Below are 13,229 nucleotides of genomic sequence, written 5' to 3'. Positions count from 1 at the left end.
CACATCGCTACCAGTGGCGCCCTCCAGCACGACACTGCCACACCCCGCACAGGCCCTCCGCTGAACACCAGGGACAAGATGCGTCCTCCGCTAGTGTCGAAGGCTGCACGCGCCCAGCGAATGACAGGGGGTGCAACGAGCAGCAGTGCGTCTCACACACGCGGCGGTGCGCCCGCTAATTCGGCCGTCGCTCTGCTGGGACGCCGGGCGCGCCTCCCCGCGCCGTCCTCGAGGAAGGAAGCGCTTTCGTCAAATGCGTCTGCCGTGCTCCTACATTAGACGAGCGCCAACGGCCATACCATGATGAATACACCGGTTCTCGTCCGATCACCGAAGTTAAGCATCATCGGGCCCGGCTAGTACTTGGATGGGTGACCGCCTGGGAAACCCGGGTGCTGTTGGCTCCCTTCCTCTTTTTTTTGTTATGTCGCCAGCCCAATTTTCAAACTACCTTTCTGTTGTGACAAAGATGCTTCCTTAAGCCTTTTAAACTACTGTAATGGTACGAAAATGCAGTAATTAACTCAGTTTGAGGGAGAATGTGCTAACCAAGTTTGCCAAGAAGACTTTGAAAACGACAAAACAGTACGAATCGGCAGGAGATTTCTGAAATACGTCACCGCCTATTGTTGTGTAGGAGTGTAGAGTTCCAAATTTGATTTGTAACCACGAATTTATTCCTTAGTCGTCTCGTCTCGTCTCGTCTCGTCTCGTCCCGCAGACGTTTGTCGTGCTTGCGCTGTCATATGGACCACGACCCGAGCGGCAGCGAGCGGCAGTCGAGCAAAGTCGTTACAAGTCGGGACGGGGACAGGGACAGGGATAGGAATGGTGCGAATGCACTGCAAACTACGCAGACACCTGGTGTGAGGCGAGGCGAGGCGAGGCGAGGAAGCCCACATCGCTACCAGTGGCGCCCTCCAGCACGACACTGCCACACCCCGCACAGGCCCTCCGCTGAACACCAGGGACAAGATGCGTCCTCCGCTAGTGTCGAAGGCTGCACGCGCCCAGCGAATGACAGGGGGTGCAACGAGCAGCAGTGCGTCTCACACACGCGGCGGTGCGCCCGCTAATTCGGCCGTCGCTCTGCTGGGACGCCGGGCGCGCCTCCCCGCGCCGTCCTCGAGGAACTGGCGGTTGCGGAAGGAAGCGCTTTCGTCAAATGCGGCCGAAAACTAACATTTTGTGTGTTGGGAGAAAAGCCGAACGCGAATTCTGCCGCGCTCCTACATTAGACGAGCGCCAACGGCCATACCATGATGAATACACCGGTTCTCGTCCGATCACCGAAGTTAAGCATCATCGGGCCCGGCTAGTACTTGGATGGGTGACCGCCTGCGAAACCCGGGTGCTGTTGGCTCCCTTCCTTTTTTTTTTTTTGTTATGTCGCCAGCCCAATTTTCAAACTACCTTTCTGTTGTGACAAAGATGCTTCCTTAAGCCCCTTAAACTACTGTAATGGTACGAAAATGCAGTAATTAACTCAGTTTGAGGGAGAATGTGCTAACCAAGTTTGCCAAGAAGACTTTGAAAACGACAAAACAGTACGAATCGGCAGGTGATTTCTGAAATACGTCACCGCCTATTGTTGTGTAGGAGTGTAGAGTTCCAAATTTGATTTGTAACCACGAATTTATTCCTTAGTCGTCTCGTCTCGTCTCGTCTCGTCCCGCAGACGTTTGTCGTGCTTGCGCTGTCATATGGACCACGACCCGAGCGGCAGCGAGCGGCAGTCGAGCAGGGACGGGGACAGGGACAGGGATAGGAATGGTGCGAATGCACTGCAAACTACGCAGACACCTGGTGTGAGGCGAGGCGAGGCGAGGAGCCCACATCGCTACCAGTGGCGCCCTCCAGCACGACACTGCCACACCCCGCACAGGCCCTCCGCTGAACACCAGGGACAAGATGCGTCCTCCGCTAGTGTCGAAGGCTGCACGCGCCCAGCGAATGACAGGGGGTGCAACGAGCAGCAGTGCGTCTCACACACGCGGCGGTGCGCCCGCTAATTCGGCCGTCGCTCTGCTGGGACGCCGGGCGCGCCTCCCCGCGCCGTCCTCGAGGAACTGGCGGTTGCGGAAGGAAGCGCTTTCGTCAAATGCGGCCGAAAACTAACATTTTGTGTGTTGGGAGAAAAGCCGAACGCGAATTCTGCCGTGCTCCTACATTAGATGAGCGCCAACGGCCATACCATGATGAATACACCGGTTCTCGTCCGATCACTGAAGTTAAGCATCATCGGGCCCGGCTAGTACTTGGATGGGTGACCGCCTGGGAAACCCGGGTGCTGTTGGCTCCCTTCCTCTTTTTTTTGTTATGTCGCCAGCCCAGTTTTCAAACTACCTTTCTGTTGTGACAAAGATGCTTCCTTAAGCCTTTTAAACTACTGTAATGGTACGAAAATGCAGTAATTAACTCAGTTTGAGGGAGAATGTGCTAACCAAGTTTGCCAAGAAGACTTTGAAAACGACAAAACAGTACGAATCGGCAGGTGATTTCTGAAATACGTCACCGCCTATTGTTGTGTAGGAGTGTAGAGTTCCAAATTTGATTTGTAACCACGAATTTATTCCTTAGTCGTCTCGTCTCGTCTCGTCTCGTCTCGTCCCGCAGACGTTTGTCGTGCTTGCGCTGTCATATGGACCACGACCCGAGCGGCAGCGAGCGGCAGTCGAGCAAAGTCGGGACAAGTCGGGACGGGGACAGGGACAGGGATAGGAATGGTGCGAATGCACTGCAAACTACGCAGACACCTGGTGTGAGGCGAGGCGAGGCGAGGCGAGGAAGCCCACATCGCTACCAGTGGCGCCCTCCAGCACGACACTGCCACACCCCGCACAGGCCCTCCGCTGAACACCAGGGACAAGATGCGTCCTCCGCTAGTGTCGAAGGCTGCACGCGCCCAGCCGGACGTGTGTTAGGCTCGTGCCTGCTGACACCTTCGTGTGCTGCAGGCGGTGTCTTCGTCGCGTGTTTGGTGCTGCGCCTCGCAGCGTTCTCTCTTCTCTACTAGTTCCTGTAAGTTTATTGACGCTTTATTATGAATCGTGCTAACTCCGTACAGTGTGTTTTTGATAGGAACGCGGCTAGACCGTCGCCTTTTGATGTACACGAATGGGTATTTTCCGAATTGCGTATTCCCGAATCTGATTTGATCGGTATCCAGCTTGACTTTATTCAAAACTCTGTATTTTTGAAACTTCCGACCGCGGATTTTGTAGACAAGCTTGTTACCGAAAGTGGTGGAGTTAAGAAGTTTAAGCACGTGGACGGTGCTTTGTCTGATGTTTTGATTCTGCCGGCAGGCTTCGGCATTCGAAATGTGAAAGTTTATAATGTTCCGTTCGAATGCCCAAATGAGGCCATTGCTCGTAAACTCGGAGAATTTGGCACCGTGCTTAGTGTGGAGAATGATGTGTGGCCTGCAGGATTTAGGTACCGGGTTCTGAGTGGTGTTCGGACGGTCCGTGTAGATTTGAAGAAACATATACCGTCGTATTTGCTCATTGCTGGCACGCGCGCTTTCCTCAGCTATAGTGGGCAGCCGCAGACGTGCTCCGTGTGTGGCAAAACAGATCATTTGCGACAAACCTGCACTTTACGCAGGCCGGCTCAGCTGCCGCGCGAAGCTGCTGATACCTCCACGTATGCGGGCGCGTTGGTTGGACCCCCCTCGATCACCCCGCCCGACCGACCGGTTTCTGCCGCTCCTGCAGCTGAGGCTCCTGTGTCTGACAATGTGACTCCGCCCACAGTTGTCGTTCCCCCGGTTGTGTCAGAACAAAGTTTACCTGCCGATCACACCCCTCGCGAGGTCCGTATTGCTGATTTGCCAGCCGTCAGTGTTTCGGACGTGCCCGTTCCGGAGACTTCTGAAATGTTGGTCGCGTCACCACGGCCGATTTCAGTCCCCGCCCCGCCGACAGACAAGCGGAAATTGCCGTCACAGCCGGGCCCGTCCACCGCCGGCGAGGCGGATGCTAGCGGTGCCGAAAGTGAGGTGTCCCAAGCTTCCACTCAGTCCGCCCCTGCCGATCCAAAACCGAAGCGTAAAAGGTCAAAGAAGCGTTCGAAAACGGCGCCCACTGAGGGCGTCGACGTCACCTTCGACCAGGCGGTTGAGGGACTGACGGATACTTTGGTCCAAGAGCGTCGCGACGCACCTTTCGTACACGGTCCGCCTGTGTCGGTGCCCACCGCCCCCGCTTCCCGGCCCGTTCCGGACGCCGTACCTGCTCCTTCGGACACCATGCAGTGGTCTGATGATGTGGAGGAGGATCACTTTTTCTAGTTCCGCTTAAGTTACAGAGTCCACCCTGACGCGTGCATTCCACCAGTTACGCGTCCTCACCCTTAATATCAATCACATCCGAAGTGACCGTAAAGTTCACGCCCTCTTACACTTTTTGCAATCTGCTCGTTGCGATGTGGTTTTCCTTCAAGAAATAACAGCTGACGTTGTCCCGCATCTTACTGCCTATAATGTAATTCTTAATATTGATCCGGAAGCGACCTTTGGTACGGCTATTTTAATCACGCCCGGTTTAGAGTATAAACACGTAGAAATTTTACCGAATGGACGAGGGTTGGCATGTGTTATCTGCGACATATTTTTTGTTAACGTGTATGCCCCCTCTGGAACTGACAATAAACGTCTGAGGGATACTTTTTTCCATCATGATTTATGTCAGCTCTTCCATCGAAACCACCGACGGATCATCTTAGGTGGTGATTTTAATTGTGTCTTGCGTGATGCCGACCAGGAGCCGACGGCGAATAAGTGTCTTGCACTGCAAACTTTAGTTGACACTTTTAAACTTGAGGACACGTGGCTTTGTTTTAGTCCGACTGCTACAGGTTTTACTTATTTTTATCCTACTGGGCATAGTAGATTGGACAGATTTTATATATCGCCGGACCTCGCTGCTCAAATCTTGCAGGCAGAAGTTGCTCCCGTCGCTTTTTCGGATCATTGTGGTTATTTGTGTGCTTTTAATGTTCCGTCTGTTCGCCCAGAACGTACGCGATCCTACTGGAAATTCAATGTTAGTGTTTTGGATGACGTCAGTCTTGTCGAACAGGTGCATTTGTTGTGGCACCAACTTCTTCAGAGCCGCCCACAGGCGGGTTCTACTGTCGATTGGTGGCTCCGTCACGCTAAACCGGCTATTCGTACTCTGCTCATTAATTACTGTCGTGACAAGGCCCATTGGGAAGTGATGACGGTCGCTTTCTATCGCGATTGTTTACAGGATTTAATTACTCGGGTTACCGACCGCCCTGAACTCCTTCCCACGTTACGGAAAATTAAGACGAAGATTTTAAACCATCTGCATCGGAAGGCACAGGGCTCTGTTGTCCGTAGCAGGCCTTTCGATCCCACTTTGGAGGAACCGCTTTCATTGTATCATTTACGACGGGCCCGTCTGCGGCGTGAAAAACTTTTATTCACCGACTGGATGACGCGTGACGGTCTTAGGACTTCAGATTGCCGGGTGATTCAGGACGAAATTTACGATCACTACTCTAATCTCTTTCAATCTCAACCTTTGAATGAAGCCTCCTTGCAGATGTTTTTACACGACCTGCCTTCTATTTTAACGCGTCAGGATAGACTTCTTTTAAATGAGCGTTTTACAGCTGCTGATGTTTCTGCCGCCGTTAAGGCTAGCCCGAAGGGAAAGGCCCCTGGCCATGACGGCATTCCTGTGGAATTTTATGTGAAATTTTCCGGTCTTTTAACTGATACTTTTGTTGCCATGGTGAATGAAATACATAATGGTCTCGATGTGCCGGAAGAATTTTTAGAGGGTCTCGTCGTCCTCATCCCGAAAACCACTGGCATCCCAAGTGCGGTGACTTTACGGCCGATCACACTCTTAAACGCCGATTATAAAATCATAGCACGCTGCTTTTCCCACCGTTTGCGGCCGGCGTTGAAGACCGTCATTAGTCCTTCTCAATCGTGTGCCGTACCTGGACGGAATATTTATGACGCTGTACTCGCGTATCGTGAGTGTATCGCTTCTGCCTCGTCACGCCGTGGCGGCCGGGCTGCGATACTTTCCATTGATTTTCATAACGCGTTTGATAGAATTAGTCACGAGTACTTGCGGCGGGTCATGTCTAAGTTTGGATTTGGTTTAACATTCACGCATGTGATATCTAACCTTCTGAAATCGGCTACATCCAGAATCCTTTTTCATGGCCAGGCCGGTGATGTCCTCAGGATGAACAGATCCGTCCGCCAAGGGTGCCCACTTTCCATGGGATTATTCGTTTTAGCGTTGGATCCTCTGATCCGTAAGATAACAAATGTTTGCCACGGTGTCCCGTTTGGTACGGGTTCGCTTGTCTGTCGGGCGTATGCGGACGACTTGGGTGTTTTTATCCAACGTCCCGATGATATTGATACGCTCCGCCTCATTCTTCACCAATTTGAAACGGCATCGGGTGCGGTTGTGAACCCCCGTAAGTCCATCTTACTGCCGCTTACTGCGACCATGAGGGCTGTCCGTCGTGATTGGTATACCGTAAGGTTGCGACATAAGATTCTCGGGATCCAGATGACTGCCAATGTACAACAAATGGCGGTGATAAATTGGCGCGCGGTGTTATATTCTGTACGAGCGGCGACTCAGGCTGCCGCCAAACGAAATTTGTCTTTGCTGGATAGAGCTTCGGTTGTAAATACCCAGGTGTTGGCCAAGGCCTGGTACTTGGCTCAAGTTTTGCCGGTGCCGAAGGAGATTGAACGGGCAATCAAGCATGCTGTTTCTTGGTTGGTCTGGCGAGGCGAAATCTTTAAAGTCGCCTACAATATTTGCACGCTCCCGCCGGACAGGGGCGGCGTCGGTATGGTTGATTTTCCTTCAAAGTGTGCTGCCCTTTTGCTCCACCGAACCAACCGTGTAATAGCCAATGCGGGGCTTAGCCCCACGTCGGTACTCTTCGACCTTTACCGCCCTGCTTCTCTCCGCGCGCCTGTCTCTGTCCAGGCTATCCCGTACAGATTGAATTTCGTTCGCCAGTATTTCCTCCACACTAGCTATCTGATAGGCGACGACCGGCGCAGGGGTAGCGTCAGCGCGATCGCAGAGGCCCTCCGCGGAACTCTGCCGACTAACAAATGGGAGTTGAGGCTGCCGCAATGCGATTGGCGGACGGTGTGGTCCAACATTTCCAGTAAATTGTTGACATCCGATGTTCGGGCCACCTGGTATAAAGTTGTGAATCGCACCGTTGCCACGAATGCGAAACTCCACGCAATCAATCTCCTCCCGAGTGGCCTCTGCGGGCGGTGCGCGGCTGAGGACACGATCGAACACCGTTTTGTGTGCCCCCAGTTTCAAGAGGTATGGGATGCCACCCGTGAGATGTTGGCATTGATCAATCGGACTACCCCGCGTGCCATACAGCCTTTGTATATCCTGGTTCCCGACTGGCGGCCGTATCCTGCCACCAAGAGAAACGCTACCGTGTGGATCGCTGCGCATGCTGCACATGCGATTTTTTCTCTTCGACTCATGGATCGCTTGCAGTTTTTGACGTATCTTTGGGACTACTATGGGCGGGAGAAACGTAACCCGCAGTATGTTTCCAATTATGCCCGATTTTTAGATGTACCTCTACGGACCGCCTTTACCAAATTACATATTTCTCTCCTGCCATGATTATGTACTTTCCATTCCACTGTTCCTTTTGGTGGAATGTGCGGAATGATATCATTGTTCTATTCTTGATGTATGACAGTTAATTTGTCTCACCGGCTCGACTAATCTTCCGCCATTTTGGGAGGTTGTCCTTAGGATTGCCATATTGGTTTTTTTTTTTTTTTTTTCTCTCCTGGATTTGACGATTTGTTCCCTAATTGCTGACTTTTCCTAAATTTTTGTGACTATTGCAGGACTGTCAATTGCCTTGTCCCTGAACTGTGAGACGGTGCTTAAAGATATTTTGTGTTGAAACGGTTGCCTCTTGGGCACGGAAATCCAGCTTATCGAGAAGACGAAATATGTTTGCTGCTGCCGGAATTGTGTAGAATTCACCTTTACCGTGCGCCGGACATATTTGGCACGTATAGTGTGCTCGTTCGTGTGTGTTTTTTATTTTTAAATTTTCTTTGAGAGTCTCTTTACTTTTGCTTTTCTCTTGCGGCGGGAGGCCTCCGCTGCTGACTTGTGGTCATTGTCCTTCTAGAATGGTTTTTTATTTGTGTTTCGCGTTTGCGTTCTTCCTTCCTCACGTTATATCCACATCTTCAGCGGATGGTATTCCTTTCTCACATCGTTTTGGACATGTTTCCGCTGGCCACAATGGACCTTTGTTCTCCTAAAGGATCTCAACAAAAAAAAAAAAAAAAATAAAATAAAATAAAAAAAAAAATAATAATAAATAAATAAAAAAAAAATAAAGAAAAAAAAAGAAACCAATAAGAAAAATGCTGATCTCACACAAAAAAAAAAAAAATAAAGAGAGTACAATACACCACCTTTTCCGTTATTCCCTGTTTCTTGGGTTGGGAGGGCGAGGGAGACACTGTGGCCGGGCCTCGGATTGCGACCCCCGCCCACTCTGCCTCCACCGCCACCCTGGCCTGCTCTTACAATGAAGTATATTTAGTTGAAAAAAAAAGTACTCTCAAAAAAAAAAAAAAAAAAAAAAAAGTTCTCGTCCGATCACCGAAGTTAAGAATCATCGGGCCCGGCTAGTACTTGGATGGGTGACCGCCTGGGAAACCCGGGTGCTGTTGGCTCCCTTCCTTTTGTTTTTTTGTTATGTCGCCAGCCCAATTTTCAAACTACCTTTCTGAAAAAAAAAAAAAAAAAAAAAAAAAAAAAAAAAAAAAAAAAAAAAAAAAAAAAGTTCTCGTCCGATCACCGAAGTTAAGCATCATCGGGCCCGGCTAGTACTTGGATGGGTGACCGCCTGCGAAACCCGGGTGCTGTTGGCTCCCTTCCTTTTTTTTTTTTGTTATGTCGCCAGCCCAATTTTCAAACTACCTTTCTGTTGTGACAAAGATGCTTCCTTAAGCCCCTTAAACTACTGTAATGGTACGAAAATGCAGTAATTAACTCAGTTTGAGGGAGAATGTGCTAACCAAGTTTGCCAAGAAGACTTTGAAAACGACAAAACAGTACGAATCGGCAGGTGATTTTTGAAATACGTCACCGCCTATTGTTGTGTAGGAGTGTAGAGTTCCAAATTTGATTTGTAACCACGAATTTATTCCTTAGTCGTCTCGTCTCGTCTCGTCTCGTCTCGTCCCGCAGACGTTTGTCGTGCTTGCGCTGTCATATGGACCACGACCCGAGCGGCAGCGAGCGGCAGTCGAGCAGGGACGGGGACAGGGACAGGGATAGGAATGGTGCGAATGCACTGCAAACTACGCAGACACCTGGTGTGAGGCGAGGCGAGGCGAGGAAGCCCACATCGCTACCAGTGGCGCCCTCCAGCACGACACTGCCACACCCCGCACAGGCCCTCCGCTGAACACCAGGGACAAGATGCGTCCTCCGCTAGTGTCGAAGGCTGCACGCGCCCAGCCGGACATGTGTTAGGCTCGTGCCTGCTGACACCTTCGTGTGCTGCAGGCGGTGTCTTCGTCGCGTGTTTGGTGCTGCGCCTCGCAGCGTTCTTTCTTCTCTACTAGTTCCTGTAAGTTTATTGACGCTTTATTATGAATCGTGCTAACTCCGTACAGTGTGTTTTTGATAGGAACGCGGCTAGACCGTCGCCTTTTGATGTACACGAATGGGTATTTTCCGAATTGCGTATTCCCGAATCTGATTTGATCGGTATCCAGCTTGACTTTATTCAAAACTCTGTATTTTTGAAACTTCCGACCGCGGATTTTGTAGACAAGCTTGTTACCGAAAGTGGTGGAGTTAAGAAGTTTAAGCACGTGGACGGTGCTTTGTCTGATGTTTTGATTCTGCCGGCAGGCTTCGGCATTCGAAATGTGAAAGTTTATAATGTTCCGTTCGAATGCCCAAATGAGGCCATTGCTCGTAAACTCGGAGAATTTGGCACCGTGCTTAGTGTGGAGAATGATGTGTGGCCTGCAGGATTTAGGTACCGGGTTCTGAGTGGTGTTCGGACGGTCCGTGTAGATTTGAAGAAACATATACCGTCGTATTTGCTCATTGCTGGCACGCGCGCTTTCCTCAGCTATAGTGGGCAGCCGCAGACGTGCTCCGTGTGTGGCAAAACAGATCATTTGCGACAAACCTGCACTTTACGCAGGCCGGCTCAGCTGCCGCGCGAAGCTGCTGATACCTCCACGTATGCGGGCGCGTTGGTTGGACCCCCCTCGATCACCCCGCCCGACCGACCGGTTTCTGCCGCTCCTGCAGCTGAGGCTCCTGTGTCTGACAATGTGACTCCGCCCACAGTTGTCGTTCCCCCGGTTGTGTCAGAACAAAGTTTACCTGCCGATCACACCCCTCGCGAGGTCCGTATTGCTGATTTGCCAGCCGTCATTGTTTCGGACGTGCCCGTTCCGGAGACTTCTGAAATGTTGGTCGCGTCACCACGGCCGATTTCAGTCCCCGCCCCGCCGACAGACAAGCGGAAATTGCCGTCACAGCCGGGCCCGTCCACCGCCGGCGAGGCGGATGCTAGCGGTGCCGAAAGTGAGGTGTCCCAAGCTTCCACTCAGTCCGCCCCTGCCGATCCCAAACCGAAGCGTAAAAGGTCAAAGAAGCGTTCGAAAACGGCGCCCACTGAGGGCGTCGACGTCACCTTCGACCAGGCGGTTGAGGGACTGACGGATACTTTGGTCCAAGAGCGTCGCGACGCACCTTTCGTACACGGTCCACCTGTGTCGGTGCCCACCGCCCCCGCTTCCCGGCCCGTTCCGGACGCCGCACCTGCTCCTTCGGACACCATGCAGTGGTCTGATGATGTGGAGGAGGATCACTTTTTCTAGTTCCGCTTAAGTTACAGAGTCCACCCTGACGCGTGCATTCCACCAGTTACGCGTCCTCACCCTTAATATCAATCACATCCGAAGTGACCGTAAAGTTCACGCCCTCTTACACTTTTTGCAATCTGCTCGTTGCGATGTGGTTTTCCTTCAAGAAATAACAGCTGACGTTGTCCCGCATCTTACTGCCTATAATGTAATTCTTAATATTGATCCGGAAGCGACCTTTGGTACGGCTATTTTAATCACGCCCGGTTTAGAGTATAAACACGTAGAAATTTTACCGAATGGACGAGGGTTGGCATGTGTTATCTGCGACATATTTTTTGTTAACGTGTATGCCCCCTCTGGAACTGACAATAAACGTCTGAGGGATACTTTTTTCCATCATGATTTATGTCAGCTCTTCCATCGAAACCACCGACGGATCATCTTAGGTGGTGATTTTAATTGTGTCTTGCGTGATGCCGACCAGGAGCCGACGGCGAATAAGTGTCTTGCACTGCAAACTTTAGTTGACACTTTTAAACTTGAGGACACGTGGCTTTGTTTTAGTCCGACTGCTACAGGTTTTACTTATTTTTATCCTACTGGGCATAGTAGATTGGACAGATTTTATATATCGCCGGACCTCGCTGCTCAAATCTTGCAGGCAGAAGTTGCTCCCGTCGCTTTTTCGGATCATTGTGGTTATTTGTGTGCTTTTAATGTTCCGTCTGTTCGCCCAGAACGTACGCGATCCTACTGGAAATTCAATGTTAGTGTTTTGGATGACGTCAGTCTTGTCGAACAGGTGCATTTGTTGTGGCACCAACTTCTTCAGAGCCGCCCACAGGCGGGTTCTACTGTCGATTGGTGGCTCCGTCACGCTAAACCGGCTATTCGTACTCTGCTCATTAATTACTGTCGTGACAAGGCCCATTGGGAAGTGATGACGGTCGCTTTCTATCGCGATTGTTTACAGGATTTAATTACTCGGGTTACCGACCGCCCTGAACTCCTTCCCACGTTACGGAAAATTAAGACGAAGATTTTAAACCATCTGCATCGGAAGGCACAGGGCTCTGTTGTCCGTAGCAGGCCTTTCGATCCCACTTTGGAGGAACCGCTTTCATTGTATCATTTACGACGGGCCCGTCTGCGGCGTGAAAAACTTTTATTCACCGACTGGATAACGCGTGACGGTCTTAGGACTTCAGATTGCCGGGTGATTCAGGACGAAATTTACGATCACTACTCTAATCTCTTTCAATCTCAACCTTTGAATGAAGCCTCCTTGCAGATGTTTTTACACGACCTGCCTTCTATTTTAACGCGTCAGGATAGACTTCTTTTAAATGAGCGTTTTACAGCTGCTGATGTTTCTGCCGCCGTTAAGGCTAGCCCGAAGGGAAAGGCCCCTGGCCATGACGGCATTCCTGTGGAATTTTATGTGAAATTTTCCGGTCTTTTAACTGATACTTTTGTTGCCATGGTGAATGAAATACATAATGGTCTCGATGTGCCGGAAGAATTTTTAGAGGGTCTCGTCGTCCTCATCCCGAAAACCACTGGCATCCCAAGTGCGGTGACTTTACGGCCGATCACACTCTTAAACGCCGATTATAAAATCATAGCACGCTGCTTTTCCCACCGTTTGCGGCCGGCGTTGAAGACCGTCATTAGTCCTTCTCAATCGTGTGCCGTACCTGGACGGAATATTTATGACGCTGTACTCGCGTATCGTGAGTGTATCGCTTCTGCCTCGTCACGCCGTGGCGGCCGGGCTGCGATACTTTCCATTGATTTTCATAACGCGTTTGATAGAATTAGTCACGAGTACTTGCGGCGGGTCATGTCTAAGTTTGGATTTGGTTTAACATTCACGCATGTGATATCTAACCTTCTGAAATCGGCTACATCCAGAATCCTTTTTCATGGCCAGGCCGGTGATGTCCTCAGGATGAACAGATCCGTCCGCCAAGGGTGCCCACTTTCCATGGGATTATTCGTTTTAGCGTTGGATCCTCTGATCCGTAAGATAACAAATGTTTGCCACGGTGTCCCGTTTGGTACGGGTTCGCTTGTCTGTCGGGCGTATGCGGACGACTTGGGTGTTTTTATCCAACGTCCCGATGATATTGATACGCTCCGCCTCATTCTTCACCAATTTGAAACGGCATCGGGTGCGGTTGTGAACCCCCGTCAGTCCATCTTACTGCCGCTTACTGCGACCATGAGGGCTGTCCGTCGTGATTGGTATACCGTAAGGTTGCGACATAAGATTCTCGGGATCCAGATGACTGCCAATGTACAACAA

General features: G+C 50.8%; 1 protein-coding gene and 3 non-coding genes across 4 annotated transcripts; all 4 read left to right on the top strand.

Moving 5' to 3' along the window:
* Positions 1 to 285: 285 nt before the first annotated feature.
* Positions 286 to 404, top strand: LOC126101752 (5S ribosomal RNA). Its single transcript, XR_007522473.1, has one exon. It is a non-coding gene; the product is annotated as a 5S ribosomal RNA (ribosomal RNA).
* An 840-nt stretch (positions 405 to 1,244) lies between these two features.
* On the top strand, positions 1,245 to 1,363 carry LOC126102976 (5S ribosomal RNA). Its single transcript, XR_007523226.1, has one exon. It is a non-coding gene; the product is annotated as a 5S ribosomal RNA (ribosomal RNA).
* An 817-nt stretch (positions 1,364 to 2,180) lies between these two features.
* LOC126102985 (5S ribosomal RNA) lies at positions 2,181 to 2,299 on the top strand. Its single transcript, XR_007523234.1, has one exon. It is a non-coding gene; the product is annotated as a 5S ribosomal RNA (ribosomal RNA).
* A 7,210-nt stretch (positions 2,300 to 9,509) lies between these two features.
* LOC126101543 (uncharacterized) lies at positions 9,510 to 10,933 on the top strand. Its single transcript, XM_049912182.1, has 3 exons — positions 9,510 to 9,558; positions 9,948 to 10,077; positions 10,249 to 10,933. The coding sequence occupies exons 1-3, from the start codon at positions 9,510 to 9,512 to the stop codon at positions 10,931 to 10,933; spliced, it is 864 nt and encodes a 287-aa protein (XP_049768139.1).
* Positions 10,934 to 13,229: the final 2,296 nt, after the last annotated feature.

This window comes from Schistocerca cancellata, chromosome 9, assembly GCF_023864275.1.
Source record: "Schistocerca cancellata isolate TAMUIC-IGC-003103 chromosome 9, iqSchCanc2.1, whole genome shotgun sequence".
Taxonomy (NCBI): Eukaryota; Metazoa; Arthropoda; class Insecta; order Orthoptera; family Acrididae; genus Schistocerca; species Schistocerca cancellata.
The sequence above is the reverse complement of the archived record's forward strand: the minus strand, read 5'-3'. Positions and strand labels throughout refer to the sequence as shown.

Bases quoted from the DNA above. Each gene is read 5' to 3' on its own strand.
- LOC126101543 (XM_049912182.1), top strand. From the start codon at position 9,510: ATGCGTCCTCCGCTAGTGTCGAAGGCTGCACGCGCCCAGCCGGACATG. The intron at 9,559-9,947 runs GTTAGGCTCGTG...TTCTGCCGGCAG, and splicing joins ACGCGCCCAGCCGGACATGT to GCTTCGGCATTCGAAATGTG. The intron at 10,078-10,248 runs GTACCGGGTTCT...CACTTTACGCAG, and splicing joins GTGTGGCCTGCAGGATTTAG to GCCGGCTCAGCTGCCGCGCG.